The sequence below is a fragment of the Monodon monoceros genome, unplaced genomic scaffold (genome assembly GCF_005190385.1).
Source record: "Monodon monoceros isolate NGI ecotype Baffin Bay Population unplaced genomic scaffold, NGI_Narwhal_1 Super_Scaffold_18, whole genome shotgun sequence".
NCBI lineage: Eukaryota > Metazoa > Chordata > Mammalia > Artiodactyla > Monodontidae > Monodon > Monodon monoceros.
The window spans coordinates 102,732,541-102,749,802 of NW_021703774.1; the positions used below are offsets into that span (position 1 = coordinate 102,732,541).

Here is a 17,262-nt window from a genome sequence, read left to right on the forward strand (position 1 = left end):
GACACAGCCTCTGTCTGCACAGCCAGGCCCCCTTCACCGCATGTTTGAAGAGTGATTTTGGAAAGTGGAGGCGAGTGCTGAACAACGTGGAGCCACCCTTGTCCCCATGCTCATGGGGGCAGGTGACTGCCCCGTGGCCTGTTAGACAGGACCCAGCGCCCAAAGCACCTTGCAGTGACGCCTTGGGTCAGGCACTGGCTTCGTTCCCTCAACATATTCCCATTCCTGAGGCATTTAGGGTGAGGGAAAGCCTTGCCTGAGGTATGCATTTCCTGGGAAAAATAGGACCACCTGGTTTCCTTCACCATCTGGTTCAGTCTATAACGAGTTCTGTCCTCCAGCAGAGAAAAGTTCTTACTACCTGCTTTCTAATGTGTTTCCGAAACTGTGTATGTGGTTGAGAGAGTCTTCTATCCAAAAGTTCAAACTATTATGTGCCTAATTTACTCGATAATTCAAGTGTTTTCTCCCTTTACTAAACCTTCACAACATTTCTTGTCTTGTAGTTTTTTACTTTTTATTTACCTGGTCCACTATTCAATGTTAGTGCGAAACTAACAGTAGATGGAGAAACAGGAGCCAGGAAGAGAGGGAGAGAGATGGGTTGGTTTGTGAACATCAGTCCCCAAGGATGAACAGTATTCGACAGATGGACTTATTAGGAGTGACAGATTCCACACCCTCAACACTCCCCCACAGTGCATTCTAGGATCAATTCAACAGTTTTCAGGGACTTGAAAATTTGTGGCCATTGTAGCGTACATTGAAAACTCATACTACTGTTATGAGATTCGTATGTAAATCTAAACTCCATCATTTGGTGAACAATATAACAGTACAACTGCACAGGAAACCCTGGGAAGAGGAGGGAATCACTTCTGGAACTTGGGCACTGATACGTGTATACAGGTAAAATTAGTCCAGTCGACTTCTTCCAACACTGAATCTGTTTTTATTTGCCATTTATTATAAAAATTGAATCTTTATTTTACACAAAAGTTATTTTAAAAACAGTAAAGTTTACCAAAACCTACTGAATCTCAGGCAGAGGGATTTACCACCAAAATGCAGATTTACATGGTAAACCTGAGGGCCAAAATCATTCAACTCAGAACAATCTCACATTTTCTAGTAATCCATTATCAGAAGCGAAAACCAATTATGTACATGTTTCAGAATATGTGACAAAGACAAAAAAACAAATGCTAGCCTTCACTGTGAAGCTAACCAAAGAAAATGTCTCTACTCAGGACTGGCCCATTATTTTGCTGAGTGAAACATTTGAAGAGTTTTTAAAATATTTAAGCATAAATATTTAGGTTTATATACAACACATATATACACAAACACATCCATTCTAATTCCATGCCCCTTTGTATTTTTTAAATTGCACCATCTCTGTTAGAGATAATATATAACATGCAGGAGGCATTCCTAATTGTTTTTCTCAGCAGCAGTGTTCTATACAAGTCAAATGCAAAATTTAAATATGAATTAATTTCAACCAGAAGCCAGCTCAACTCAGTACTTTGGCTCATATGTTCTATGTTAATGCTTTAGGGCTGATGAAACTGTTCATATAAAAAAAAAAAGTTGAAGAGAATGTAGTCCATTACCAAAGGTACTTAGTAGATAGTTCCCAGTGGATGTAGAAGTGATGGACCAGAAACAGGAAGAAACCAATTAAATAGGACTGCAGTTTTTTCACTGCTTCAGCTTTCATATCCAGCTGAAGATAAGAAATAATTATATCCAGGGCATTTTGCAACAGTTACTAGTTTAGGCCATTTCATGTATATAATGTCTTCATAATTCAAACCAGGATGCAAAATAACTCCTCCCCTCTCCCACCAGCCTTCCTCTTGTTTCCAGAAAGAAATAAACACAGATTCTGATGCAATATACAGTTCCTGAAAACAAAGTGGATTTACAGTTACATTCTCATGCTGCTGGTACAGATGAGGGATCATTGGATCAGCTCTAAACACTGCAGGGATGGGTCAAGTAGAACTATTCAATTAGGCATAATCACAGGCTCTGGCTTCCCCCCAAAAAAATACATGCTCAAGTAGTATCGCAAGTTCTCTAGCACAAATATATTTTGTTACTATATAAATTTAAGGAGATGGGTGAGTGGAGAGGGAAAACAAAATACCTTATGTGGATGGGACAATGCTAAGAGAAAGTGACGATGGAAAGAGCATTTGATTGAAAATACAAGGAAATAAAGCTATAAATCCACAGAATAATTGTTTGATTATTTTAATGGTTTCTGAACCCATCAATATTATGCAATACTTTAATTCAACATACAAAATTTGAATCATGAGACACCTGAAGAACAGAAACAAATATTTTCACTATCAAACAATAATGTTATGCAGATAACTCACTGCAGCTCACCACAGCACACACATTGGAGCTATGCCACAACAATGAGACCTTGAGGATCTCTGTTTACCCTGTTTAACACAAACATTTGCTAAGTGACAGTGAAACATGGTGATATCAGAGGAACAATGAAGACTGAGGATGAAGCATGAAAACACCGTATCTATGTGCCACACAGATATACCCTGATGTATGTTAGTGAAGGAACACTACACCTTACAAGAAATGCTCAAAACCACTTAGGTCGCTGACCAAGTTTGAGCATTTAGTTTTAACATTACAACTAAGAGAACAGAATACTCCATGATTACAAGTAAGGAATAAAAGAATTAATATCCTAGCATTAACCTACAACCTCTTACAACTTTAGAAAAATATTAAACATATCCAAAACTAATAAATTACATTTTGTATACATGGGGCGTGTGTGTGTCTGTGTGTAAGCTCATCATTGTGTATCTGTGTGTGTGTATGTAAATAAAATGAACCAATGCTAGCATAAGCCTTCAACTTTGTTCTAATAACATCCATATTTATTTTTTGAAAAATGCACTACACATTCTTGGAAATCAAGTATCAACTAAAGTCTTAAAATTATAATTGAATAAACTTAATTTTCTTCACTTAAAATCCTCTTCCAAATTGAAGATCTGCTCCAACACTGCAGTAAAGGTGGCATCAAACATCACAATTTTGTGTGTTAGGTGGTGGCCTCAGAGTTCATGGCATCAGTGCTACATCATTTCCAAAGTTACCTAAACACTGGAGTGTAGGATTGAAATAAAAAAGTAAACCTAAAAACTATGGCATGAAGAACAACAGAGTTTGCATTAGTAACCAAACCCTAGTGTTTGGAAAGAAGCTTACAGAACTCATTATTGATCCTGATAGTAACTTGCTTCCAGAAATTTAGAAGGGTGATAAGGAAGGTTTGGCTAGTGACTTCTGCAGGTGAACAGAACTGGTGACTAGCCGGGAGGAGTTGTAGTTTGTCAGGGGAATAGTAGCAAATCTGAAATTTGTTTTAAAAACTCTTCCTTATAGAAGGGGGTAAGATTTTTCATACACATTATGGCTAATTATATGGCCCAAAACATTTAAACATATTTCCATGTATCATATTCATGTTCCAAACATAAGATAATCCTATCCAACACTGGAATCGGTACACATGACAATTCTATTGTGCAACAGAGATGTGAAACATTAAAATGACAAAGAACTCAACATTCAAAAGATTGAAAATAACATAAAACCCTAGATATAGTCACAATCTGTTTTCTGAAATCCTACAAGAAAGTTTCATCAGTTATGCCTGGCTCCCTGAGAACTTGAATGTTCTGACTAAAGGCAAGTTTTGGTAAGAATTGCATTTTTACACTGTTCTTTGTCATTCAGAATAAACAATAATGTTTTAGGCAGCTTTTGGTGTTTTATATTTTTTATACCTATTACTCAAATTTCATTTGATGTGAACAATTCTTTTCTCTGAATGTTAGTCCGGGGGTGTGTGGCAGGTGAGGGAAGCTACATTTTGCCATAATTTAGACTTTCATCTTTCTGGAAGGGACAAAGCAAGAAGAAACATACCATACAACACAATTCCATGTTTACAGTACTCTTTACCCATAGTGTTTTCCAGTTTTGTCTAGGTGCAGTTAATAGATTACTTCATAGTTACATCCAAAATGAGACAGCATCACAATGCCTAGACCCATTAGAGAAAAACACATTGAAAATGTACGTTTCCCCAAAATGAGTCAGTCGATTTTATTCATTTTACAATATGCATGATAATAAAAAGCCAAACACAAAGCTCTTTATAAAAAAGAGCAAAATGTATTCCAGAAAAGTTAGACAAAGGCATGAGATGAATTTCAGTTAACCAGATCTATTTCTTTGTGAGCTTTGAGAACTCATTTTAAGCACTGAATTTTAAGCTGAGTGTTTTACATTATAATCCTATCTAGAGATCATGCAGATGGAGAAGAAAGTATTTTGCTTAACTCTTACTTAATTTCTACAGAATGCTTCAAAATCAGTTTTAAAGATTCAAATCTGCACCTCTCCCCTCCATCACAGTTTTTGAAGTAATTAAGAATTGTACCCGTACAATAGCACAGCACTAGGGAAGAGAGAGGTAGATGATGTGGCCATCCTCTTACAAGGAAACCCCCCAAATATTTTAGGGCATGAAACACAAGGCTTTTGTTATCCAAAAGTAATTAGTTGCAGAGTACAAAAACATTTTGGAACAGAATGTGCACAAATATGAGAATCATACGCAGCCAAAACCAAGTATATTAACAGTAAATTCTTAAAGAAAAGGATGTGTTCTCTGTACCTTACAAAAATTATTCTCACAGATTTTGAATCCAAGATTATACAGTAAAAATATTTGTATGTTTTACATTTAATATAAAAATGATTAGCAAATAAAAAAGGCTTTGATGATATACAAGAAAAAATTTGAGTATACATTAACTTTTAGGATGCCCCGAGGGTGACATGTCCTAAGTACCCTGCTCCTGTTCTATGCAAAGGCCAAAGGCAGGCACTTTCTCAGGGTTCATCATTGTTGTTAAGAGAAAATCAGATGGAGGAAGACTCAAAACAAGCTGGGACAGGAAGTAAAAATTAAGCCAGAAGGAATTCTGCCTAGCACAATGTACCCTGCCTAAAAATATTTAAGACCATAAATCAAAGACAGTGCTCAGTGTACACATCAAGGGAATTTATGTTGATGAGTTTATGGTCTAGGTGATAAATATCAAAACAGGAAGTCAGTTAAAACAAGTATGCAAATAAGTAATACCTAATCTTCAAAAGATACAAACTGCAGTGTAGAGATTCAATAATTTCATGTCCCCATTCCACCCTCCAAGCATACTTCTTATATTTCCATAAGTTAAAGATCAATTATTCACAAAACTTTAGTTCAGTGTTAATACTTTTTACCTGTTTAATTTAGGGATAGACACTGAGTTGCTTTAATAAGACATTGGGTTATAGTTAGTCATAATTATCCATTGTTCATCTTTATAACTTAGGAAAATTGAGTTCTCAGATAAAGCCCTGGAGTGTACTTTTAAAAATTATTTTCCTCTTTAGGTCAACATTTATCTAAGCATGTCTGCAAACGTTCTGTTACAGGGGGAGGAAGAGTATTGAGCAAATTCTCCTCAACAATCAGACAGCTCCGTTTGAGGGACTGACATCCTTCCAGTTCAGGAGGAAGTGTTTCCAGGTAATTACCAATGAGCTCCAGATGAGTAAGGTTCGACAGCTCACCCACGTGAGGGGACAAGCTCATCAGGCTATTTTTCCCCAAAAGTAAACACTGCAGCTTTTTGCACTGAAACAGCCCATCTGGTAGCATCTCAATCTGGAAAGGGAAAAAAAGAAGCCAGTAAAACTGTTTCTTGATGGCCTACCATAATACATCTATTTATCTATACCCCTACCTTTTCCCAAAAACATTTCTAGACATTTTACAGAGGTACATATAATAATGATGATACACTTGAAGTAGATGGGAAAGATAAAGGAAAAATACGGACATCCTGACATGGAGTCAGGACTGAGGCTACCTTGAACTTCTATAAACCCCTGCTGCATATGTGTGGGCAACAGATTTGGCTCTGAACATTCTAACAAGCAACACTCAGTTCTCAAAGGAAACCTGATCTGTTACATACTCATTGTCCCGGAGATAAAAAACAAGTCAGTGGGCTTCCCTGATGGTGCAGTGGTTGAGAATCTGCCTGCCAATGCAGGGAACACGGGTTCGAGCCCTGGTATGGGAGGATCCCACATGCCGCGGAGCAACTGGGCCCGTGAGCCACAACTATTGAGCCTGCCCGTCTGGAGCCTGTGCTCCGCAACAAGAGAGGCCGCGATAGTGAGTGGCCTGCGCACCGCGATGAAGAGTGGCCCCCGCTTGCCACAACTAGAGAAAGCCCTCGCACAGAAACGAAGACCCAACACAGCAAAAATAAATAAATTATTTAATAAACTCCTACCCCCAACATCTAAAAAAAACAAAACAAAACAGTGACTGAGGAGAACTGTAATTATTCTTGAGTCCTAGTCAGAAATCAGGGATCTCAAGAGTCCTCATAACGAGTTTACTGTGTGGGATAATGAGCTATACTCTCAAAAACATCCCGAGAACAGACACAAGGCTATTTTTTAGGGTTTCACAGTAGAGACTGAAAACTTTATTCTGTTAAAAAAAAAAAAAGCTGACAGGAGTAGAGACAAGAAGATATGACAGACAATCTATACAATCTATACAGGATATGACAATCTATAGGTATAGATATACAATCTATAGATATACAATAGATATAGATACACAATCTATAGATATACAATCCATGCAAGATATGACAGTCACATGCACATTTCATTCCCCTCTACATACACACTCACGAGTATTTACTCTTCTTCCTGCTCTCTGAGAGTTTCGATTAAGTCATACGACACAGAGAAATCATTTAAAATACGATAAATAGCCTGCAATTAGGTCAACTCCTACAACTGCTCAACTGAACTGCTCCCCTATTTGGTGGGAAGGTTGCATTTGAGTTTCTAAGGGAGCCACAGTATGTATATGAAATAGGGTTTATTGGGGAAAGACACCCAGAGAAGGGCTGAGCACACTCAGTGTCCTCAGCTCTCATCCTGCCACTGAGGGGCAAGTGCGCTCCGGGAAGAGATGGATTGCACGCACCCCACCCTGTAACGTTCCCCATATTTATATAGGCCTGGACCAGGCATCTTTGCAACTATGAAACAATGTAGGTTCCTTTGTTCCAGAAGTGGCTTTGTTAGAAACAGGGATGAAGGGGGCGCTCCAGATTTCAATCTGTTCCTCTGATGGGCTAGTGTAGCCCCACTGAGCCAGTTCTCTGCTGGAACTTCCGGGGCCTTCCAGAACTGTCTCTTCAAAAGGATAAACATTCCCTATACAGCATAAAAAATTGGTCAAATTGCATTCAAAAATGCTCATTATGTTGGAAATTGCCTTCTCCTCCATCACCCACATATACTCTCAGTAATGGCTATCCTTGAAAATAAATCTAATGATCACTGTTGCTAAGTCAGCCATGCATTATAGCTCATCATTCTACACCAAAATACTAGGTATAAGCAAAGGAAAATATCTACCCTTTTATTTCATTCCTTCTTAAGAATGCAGATGAAAAACCATAGATATGTCAATTTCAGTATAGAGATATGACAGAGAGATGAGAGACAGAAGAAATGTAACCTCCTTCTGATTAGAGATTATCTGCAGCTCAAAAGTAGTGTCAGTGACGTACAAGTAGAGGGAATGATCAGTCCTGTGCAATGTGCTCAGGGTTGAGAGTGCCTGCTGGTGCGAAAGGAGTGACTTAGGCAAAGAGGCTGGGAAGAGGGAAGACTTGGCTCACCTGTGTTCAGTGAATGCCTGCTGGGAGCCTCATTTTGTGCCAGGTTCCCAGCTAGGTGTTGGGGATAAAGTAGTGAGCAAGACAGATGGGTCTCTCAACCTTGGCATTGTTGACATTTGGGGTGGGATAATTCTTTTTGTGGGGCTGTCCTGTGCATTGTGGAATGTTTAGCAGCATCCCTGGCCTCTACCTACTAGATGCCAGCACTACTCCCCTCTCTAGTTGTGACGACTAAAAATGTCTCTTGACTAATGTCTTCCACAGTGTAAAACTGTCCCCATTTGAGAAGCACCGGTCTAAAGGGGGAGAGAAATATGAAACAATTATAGAAATCATTAGTCTACAACGGCTGCTAGGAAGAAGAGTGCCTTAACCAGGGCTGCATCAAGGAATCCCAATCTCCCTTCCTCATTCAGCTTCCAGGCTCCAGCAGGTGCCTTGCTTGATTGCACTGATTTCCTATTGAATGAAGACCCTAAAGCCGTTGTCCTCATTCTCCTTCTGTCTGGCTGTCAACACTACCATGTCTCACCCATCTTCTTTCATCTCTCTCAATTTGTGATTTTAGCTTCTTCTCAGCCCCCAGAGTACAGGCGAGGGATTTCACCAGGCAATGAGAGCGAGCCTCTGGGGTTGGCCCCTCAGTTGTGTCGTAAAAGTGAGTTAAGGACTGTGGTTAGCAGCACACTTCCTGAGCGGTAAGTATCCGTCTCAGGGGCTTTCTCCCAGCATCATCACGCAGCTCAAGCACAGGGCCTTAACTCATGAGGCTGGGGAGCTGTGTTAGAGACTCAAGACTTTCTTTCAAGTCAGTAGTTTTATCTTGAAAAATCGACTTACAAATTTTGCCTGAGCCAATAAATTTAAAAAAAATGTTTAGATAGCATTTATTTATACTGAATTCATTTAGCATGCTCTTTCTTAAACTATATAATACATGAGCCAGAAAGGAAAAAAATTCCCCAGTGGACCACTGATTTCTTCTCAAAAATCAAAAGAAATGTTTACAGACTATCAGATGATAAACTATATAAACAGAATGGTTTTATAGAATAAACTGTATTACATATATTTAATAAACTATGAAATAAACTGAAAAAAAACTCACTATGGTTACATTATCACTCTAGATCCTAGAATTTTCTGGCAACCAAATACTTTCAACAAAATGTATCGAAGCCCCCAGAACATCAAAGGAAGGATGGTTCTCATCCTATATTCATGGCTGACATTGATAATTAAATATTCCACTGTTTCTCAGAGGCTGGGACCTCATTTCAGAATTCTTTTCAGTGTCAGATTTCCTATTTTTCTGCCCATTGACACATACTATCTCAGAACATGTCAACCTGAATCTATAAAATCCAATCATTTCAAGAAGCAAAGCTGAATACTTCCATATCTAAGTGGTAATATCAAAACCAACAAGGAGCACTGCTACATAAATGATCTGCAGAAGGAATTTCTACATTATTCACCTTCTGGCTAAAGTCTTTGAGTTGCATTAAATGCAGAAATGGAGAAACTGGAAGACCTAGGTGGAAATTGGAGTGGTTTTTAAGATTTGAGGGGGGTTATTAAATCCTCCCCCTTTCCTGTGCTTGTCCATCACATTCAACACCATCATAATCCAGTTACACTTTGGCACTGGATAGAGGTGGATGCTGCTTCTTCCTCTCCCATCATCTACACACACCACTGCTTCCCGTGGAACATCATGTGCACTGATGCATCTGAGCTGTAGGAGAAAGAGCACTAGAGCAGGAGCTGGAACATGGGTTCCATCCCAGATCCATCGCTGGGAAGCTTTGGACCTCAGTCAAATTGCTCTGAGCCTCAGTTTCAGTATCAGTAAAGTGAAAGCGGTGGACTAGAACAGAGATTGGCAAAGTTTTTCTCTAAAGGAGCGGAACAGTAAAGATTTTAGGTTTTGCAGGGCAAGTGGCAAAACTGAAAATATTATGTAGGTACTTACAATAACAAGAGAGAAAACATCTCATACATTTAAGTGATGTAATTAAAAATACAATAACACAATTGAGTACAATTTCTTTGTAATACAGGCCCACTAAGGAGAACAATGCAACTTATTCATGGACACTGAAATTTGAATTTCATATAATTTTCATATGTGATGAAATATTATTATTATTCTTTTGATTTTTTTCCCCAACCGCTTAAAAATTTAAAAACCATTCTTAGGTCAGGCTGTGGGAGGATCTGGCTCCCAGGCTGTAGCTTGCTGACCTCAGGACCAATGACCCACAGTGTTCCTTTCAGATACAAGAGTCTCTTAACCTATATTCCTACTTCTAAATCATAATGATTAAACCTTTCCACAGGGTTTTGTTTCTTGACTGTCCTCTCCCAACCCTTGTGTATGCTACAACCAGAGCCTCCTTTGAAGGTACTGATTCAGGCTAACTAGCACTTTCAGGCTCAAGCCTCACCTCAGCTACTATCCAGTGACTCAAACTTGAACTAGACTGGTAGAATTCAAGGCACTCTCCACTCTGGCCCACCTTCTAAAGGCTCTCATCTCTTATTACATCTGCCGATGCCTGTTGCAATCCTCTGGGCATGACCTCTATAGTCCTTTCACATTTCCCCAGTCAATGTTCTCAGGAACACTCTTCTCAAGAATTACCATGGAAAAGAACACCTTGCTCAACTATGTGTGGCAAACGTTGCACACCATATCTCCCTCTTGGAGAAGCACAATGCATGTTCATATGTTAAAGTCTCTGAGGAATCCTGCAGGAAAAATATGCTAAAAAATGTTTAATGTTTTTTTGTGATAAAACTTATTACTATTCAGTGGAGTAAACTCTGGAGTGCCCTCTCAGTGAATGTCTGTCATTTGGGGGGCTGCCCCACATCTTCTATGTCCTGAGAATTCCCTACCTTATCTTGGTGGGACTCTTGGTGGGAAGCAGAGCCCACTTCCAACTAGAGGAACTGAAAACACAAGATCCTTGTGTTCCCAGATAACTTACAGCTCAAGTGTGAGCATTCTTAAGCTCTATCAGGTGCTCAGATGTGGGCCTTGTGTCACAAAGCAGCAGAAACCATGAAGAACCGATTTTGTGGGAGGGCAAGGGCCACAGTAGCAGCAGCATCATTTTCAGGATAGCATTGGTGTGCAGTGCTGGTATGGTCAGTGTCAAGGTATCTTCCTCATTTTACTTTTGTACTATGATTTTGGCTGCATTTCTTTCGCTATCTAACTTTGTGCTTGATTGTTTTCCAAGCTTCATTCTTCAGCCTTTTCAGTGATGAGATACATGACAGCCTTTCAATAAATGTCTTTTCTGCGTAACCCCAGAGTTAGTATTTGTTGCCTCCATCTATAAACCCAAGTCTTTAAAAAAGAAGAGTCTGATATATACACTACCAAATGTAAAATAGCTAGCTAGTTGGAAGCAGCCGCATAGCACAGAGAGATCAGCTCCGTGCTTTGCGTCCACCTAGAGGGGTGGGAGGGAGACGCAAGAGGGAGAAGATATGGGGATATATGTATATGTATAGCTGATTCACTTTGTTATAAAGCAGAAACTAACACAGCATTGTAAAGCAATTATACTCCAATAAAGCTGTTTAAAAAAAAAAAGAAGTCTTTAAAAACTGTTCTTTCAGGAATCTTTACCAACTTCCATTCCAAATGGAGGAATCAACTCACGTTTCTGCGTATATGCACATCTAAGTATTTATGCAGCAGGTTTGATGTTTTATTTTCTAATTTTTATAAATATTTTGGTCTACTTCATAGACTCATGAGAACCTTAAGGTTTCAAGAATGAACCTTGAAATTAGTTAAATCCCTATATGAAACATGAATCCTTAATTCCCTTTAACAATATTCCTACCAAGTGGTTGACAATTTATATCTGGACAGTTTTATTAATAAGAAAATCACTTCTCCCTTCCCAAATGTTCATTCAGTCTTTGGACAGCTTTCTGGGGAAAGATGAGAAATCTCCTGCTTGTCCAAGCTCTAACACTTACAGCTACTCCCAATAAGCTTTCTTTCCTATGTAAGGTCTTCCAAATATTCGAAGACCAATATTGTGGACTATTCTCTCTCCCTTCCCTCCCCAGTACTTCCTATAATTAGGATACACTATACCATCAGAGAGGAACGTTTCATCTGTCTGGTCACTGTCTTCTGAGTTCCAGTTTCTCCACATCCTTAGCAGGTAAGTCTCTTCATAGCTCTGATGAAGTGATCCTAACCCATTCAAAGGTGTCACAGTCATCGTTATGGCCCGGAGGATGCTCCACAACTGCTGGCTAGCCCACTTCTGAGACAACACAGCCAGAGACACCGTTGTACTTTGGCCATAAACTTTCTTCAGTATAAGACTTTTCATATGCTACAAAGTACCCTTCAAGACAAAATATGTCTGATACTAACACCTAGTCTCCCTTTTAGCCACAATCAAGAAGTCAGTAAACTCGGTGTCAAAGGTACCAATGATCTTAAAGTTAACAATGAACTACAGAAAGCCGTTAACCTGCTTATACATTTAGATAATTCACGGCCCGCTGACAATTTAACCAGCCACGACTTTCAAAAATGTATGGAGTGGTCAGGAGGAGCTTCAAGATGGCGGAAGAGTAAGACGCGGAGATCGCCTTCCTCCCCACACATATATCAGAAATACATCTACACGTGGAACAACTCCTACAGAACACCTACTGAACGCTGGCAGAAGACCTCAGACTTCCCAAAAGGCAAGAAACTCCCCACGTACCTGGGTAGGGCAAAAGAAAAAAGGATAAACAGAGACAAAAGAATAGGGACGGGACCTGCACCAGTGAGAGGAAGCTGTGAAGGAGGAAGGGTTTCCACACACTAGAAGCCCCTTCGCGGGCGGAGACTGCGGGTGGCAGAGGGGGAAAGCTTCGGGGCCGTGGAGGAGAGCACAGCAACAGGGGTGTGGAGCGCAAAGCGGAGAGATTCCCGCACAGAGGATCTGTGTCGACGAGCACTGACCAGCCCGAGAGGCTTGTCTGCTCACCCGCCGGGCGGGCGGGGCTGGGAGCTGAGGCTCTGGCTTCGGTCAGATCGCAGGGAGAGGACTGGGGTTGGCGGCGTGAACACAGCCTGCAGGGCGTTAGTGCACGGCGGCTAGCCGGGAGGGAGTCCGGGAAAAAGTCTGGACCTGCCGAAGAGGCAAGAGACTTTTTCTTCCCTCTTTGTTTCCTGGTGCGCGAGGAGAGGGGATTAAGAGTGCTGCTTAAAGGAGCTCCAGAGGCGGGCATGAGCCGTGGCTATCAGGCGCAGACCCCAGAGACGGGCATGAGTCGCTAAGGCTGCTGCGGTCGCCGCTAAGAAGCCTGTGTGCGAGCACAGGTCACTCTCCACACCCCCCTTCCGGGGAGCCTGTGCAGCCCGCCACTGCCAGGATCCTGTGATCCAGGGAAAACTTCCCCGGGAGAACGCACGGCACGCCTCAGGCTGGTGCAACGTCACAGTGGCCTCTGCCACCGCAGGCTCGCCCCGCATCCGTACCCCTCCCTCCCCCCGGCCTGAGTGAGCCAGAGCCCCCAAATCAGCTGCTACTTTAACCCCGTCCTGTCTGAGCGAAGAACAGACACCCTCAGGTGACCTACATTAAGAAGCAGGTCCAAATCCAAAGCTGAACCCCAGGAGCTGTGTGAACAAAAAAGAGAAAGGGAAATCTCTCCCGGCAGCCTCAGAAGCAGCGGATTAAATCTCCACAATTAACTTCATGTACCCTGCATCTGTGGAATACCGGATTAGACAATGAATCATCCCAAATTGAGGAGGTGGACTTTGGGAGCAATATATATACATATATATATATATTTTTTTTTTTTTCCCTTTTTGTGAGTGTGTATGTATATGCTTCTGTGTGTGATTTTGTCTGTATAGCTTTGCTTTTACCATTTGTCCTAGGGTTCTGTCTGTCCGTTTTTTTTTTTTCGTTTTTTTTTTTAGTATATTTTTTTTTTCAGTGGTACACGGGCCTCTCACTGTTGTGGCCTCTCCCGCTGCAGAGCACAGGCTCTGGACACGCAGGCTCAGCGGCCATGGCTCACAGGCGTAGCCGCTGCATGGCATGTGGGATCTTCCCGGACCGGGGCATGAACCCATGTCCCCTGGATTGGCAGGCGGACTCTCAACCAGTGCGCCACCAGGGAAGCCCTTTAGTATAGTTTTTAGTGCTTATTATCCTTGGTGGATTTGTTTTTTGGTTTGGTTGCTCTCTTCTTTCTTTCTTTTTTTTTTTTGATTACGTAAAATTTTTTTATTAATTATTATTTTAATAACTTTATTTTATTTTATCTTCTTCTTTCTTTCCCTCCCTTTTTCCTGAGCCGTGTGGATGACAGGCTCTTGGTGGTCCAGCCAGGAGTCAGGGCTGTGCCTCTGAGGTGGGAGAGCCAAGTTTAGGACACTGGTCCACAAGAGACCTCTCAGCTCCACGTAATATCAAACGGGGAAAATCTCCCAGAGATCTCCATCTCAACGCCAAGACCCAGCTCCACTCAACGACCAGCCAAGTTCTAGTGCTGGACACCTTATGCCAAACGACTAGCAAGACAGGAACACAACCCCACCCATTAGCAGAGAGGCTGCCTAAACTCATAATACGGTCACAGACACCCCAAAACACACCACTGGACATGGACCTGCCCACCAGAAAGACAAGATCCAGCCTCATCCACTAGAACACAGGCACTATTCCCCTCCCCAAGGAAGCCTACACAACCCACTGAAACACCTTAGTCACTGGGGGCAGACACCAAAAACAACGGGAACTACGAACCTGCAGCCTGTGAAAAGGAGACCCCAAACACAGTAAGTTAAGCAAAATGAGAAGACAGAGAAACACACAGCAGATAAAGGAGCAAAAAAACCCACCAGACCTAACAAATGAAGAGGAAATAGACAGTCTACCTGAAAAAGAATTCAGAATAATGATAGTAAAGATGATCCAAAATCTTGGAAATAGAACGGAGAAAATACAAAAAAATGTTTAACAAGGACCTAGACGGACTAAAGAGGCAATAAACAATGATGAACAACACAATAAATAAAATTAAAAATTCTCTAGAAGGGATCAATAGCAGAATAACTGAGGCAGAAAAACAGGTAAGTGACCTGGAAGATAAAATAGTGGAAATAACTACTGCCGAGCAGAATAAAGAAAGAAGAATGAAAAGAATTGAGGACAGTCTCAGGGACCTCTGGGACAACATTAAACGCACCAACATTCGAATTATAGGGGTCCCAGAAGAAGAAGAGAAAAAGAAAGGGACTGAGAAAATATTTGAAGAGATTATAGTTGAAAACTTCCCTAATATGAGAAAGGAAATAGTTAATCAAGTCCAGGAAGCACAGAGAGTCCCATACAGGATAAATCCAATGAGAAACACGCCAAGACACATATTAATAAAACTATCAAAAATTAAATACAAGGAAAAAATATTAAAAGCAGCAAGGGAAAAACAACAAATAACATACAAGGGAATCGCTATAAGGTTAACAGCTGATCTTTCAGCAGAAACTCTGCAAGCCAGAAGGGACTGGCAGGACATATTTAAAGTGATGAAGGGGAAAAACCTACAACCAAGATTACTCTACCCAGCAAGGATCTCATTCAGATTTGGCGGAGAAATTAAAACCATTACAGACAAGCAAAAGCTAAGAGAAATCAGCACCACCAAACCAGCTTTACAACAAATGCTAAAGGAACTTCTCTAGGCAGGAAACACAAGAGAAGGAAAAGACCTACAATAACAAACCCAAAACAATTAAGACAATGGTAATATGAACATACATATCAAGAATTACCTTAAATGTAAATGGATTGAACGCTCCAACCAAAAAACACAGACTGGCTGAATGGATAAAAAACAAGACCTGTATACATGCTGTCTAAAGAAACCCACTTCAGACCTAGGGACACATACAGACTGAAAGTGAGGGTACAGAAAAAGATATTCCATGCAAATGAAAGTCAAAAGAAAGCTGGAGCAGCAATTCTCATATCAGACAAAATAGACTTTGAAACAAAGACTATTACAAGAGACAAAAAAGGACACTACATAATGAACAAGGGATCAATTCAAGAAGATATAGCAATTGTAAATATTTATGTACCCAACATAGAAGCACCTCAATACATAAGGCAAATACAGCCATAAAAGGGGAGATTGACAGTAACACAATCATAGTAGGGGATTTTAACACCCCACTTTCACCAATGGACAGACCGTACAAAATGAAAATAAATAAGGAAACACAAGCTTTAAATGATACATTAAACAAGATGGACTTAATTGATATTTATAGGACATTCCATCCAAAACAACAGAATACACTTTCTTCTCAAGGGCTCATGGAACATTCTGCAGGATAGATCATATCTTGGGTCACAAATCAAGCCTTGGTAAACTTAAGAAAATTGAAATCGTATCAAGTATCTTTTCTGACCACAATGCTATGAGACTAGATATCAATTACAGGAAAAAAATCTGTAAAAAATACAAACACATGGAGGATAAACAATACACTACTTAATAACCAAGAGATCACTGAAGAATTCAAAGAGAAAATCAAAAAATACCTAGAAACAAATGACAATGAAAACACGACGACCCAAAACCTACGGGATGCAGCAAAAGCAGTTCTAAGAGGGAAGTTTATAGCAATACAATCCTACCTTAAGAAACAAAAAAAATCTCACACAAACAACGTAACCTTACACCTAAAGCAACATAGAAAGAAGAACAAAAAACCCCCAAAGATAGCAGAAGGAAAGAAATCATAAATATCAGATCAGAAATAAATGAAAAAGAAATGAAGGAAACTATAGCAAAGATAAACAAAACTAAAAGCTGGTTCTTTAAGAAGATAAACAAAACTGATAAACCATTAGCCAGACTCATCAAGAATAAAAGGGAGAAGACTCAAATCAATAGAATTAGAAATGAAAAAGAAGTAACAACTGACACTGCAGAAATACAAAGGATCATGAGAGATTACTACAAGCAACTATATGCCAATAAAATGGATAACCTGGAAGAAATGGACAAATCCTTAGAAATGCACAACCTTCTCAGACTGAACCAGGAAGAAATAGAAAATATGAACAGACCAATCAAAAGCACTGAAATTGAAACTGTGATTAAAAATCTTCCAACAAACAAAAGCCAAGGACCAGATGGATTCAGAGGCAAATTCTATGAAACATTTAGAGAAGAGCTAACACCTGTCCTTCTCAAACTCTTCCAAAATATAGCAGAGGGAGGAACACTCCCAAACTCATTCTACGAGGCCACCATCACCCTGATACCAAAATCAGACAAAGATGTCACAAAGAAAGAAAACTACAGGCCAATATCACTGATGAACATAGATGCAAAAATCCTCAAAAAAATAACTAGCAAAAAGAATCCA

General features: G+C 40.2%; 1 protein-coding gene across 2 annotated transcripts in view; it reads right to left on the bottom strand.

The window, feature by feature from the left end:
* Positions 1-2,074: 2,074 nt before the first annotated feature.
* Positions 2,075-17,262, bottom strand: part of LRRC8B (leucine rich repeat containing 8 VRAC subunit B) — a 74,726-nt gene continuing 59,538 nt past the window's right edge. For both annotated transcript variants that reach the window (XM_029229405.1, XM_029229406.1), the window contains one exon: positions 2,075-5,776. In XM_029229405.1, the coding sequence (XP_029085238.1) occupies positions 5,504-5,776 (273 nt within the window). In that variant the 3' untranslated portion in view covers positions 2,075-5,503. The remainder of the gene's footprint in view (positions 5,777-17,262) is intronic.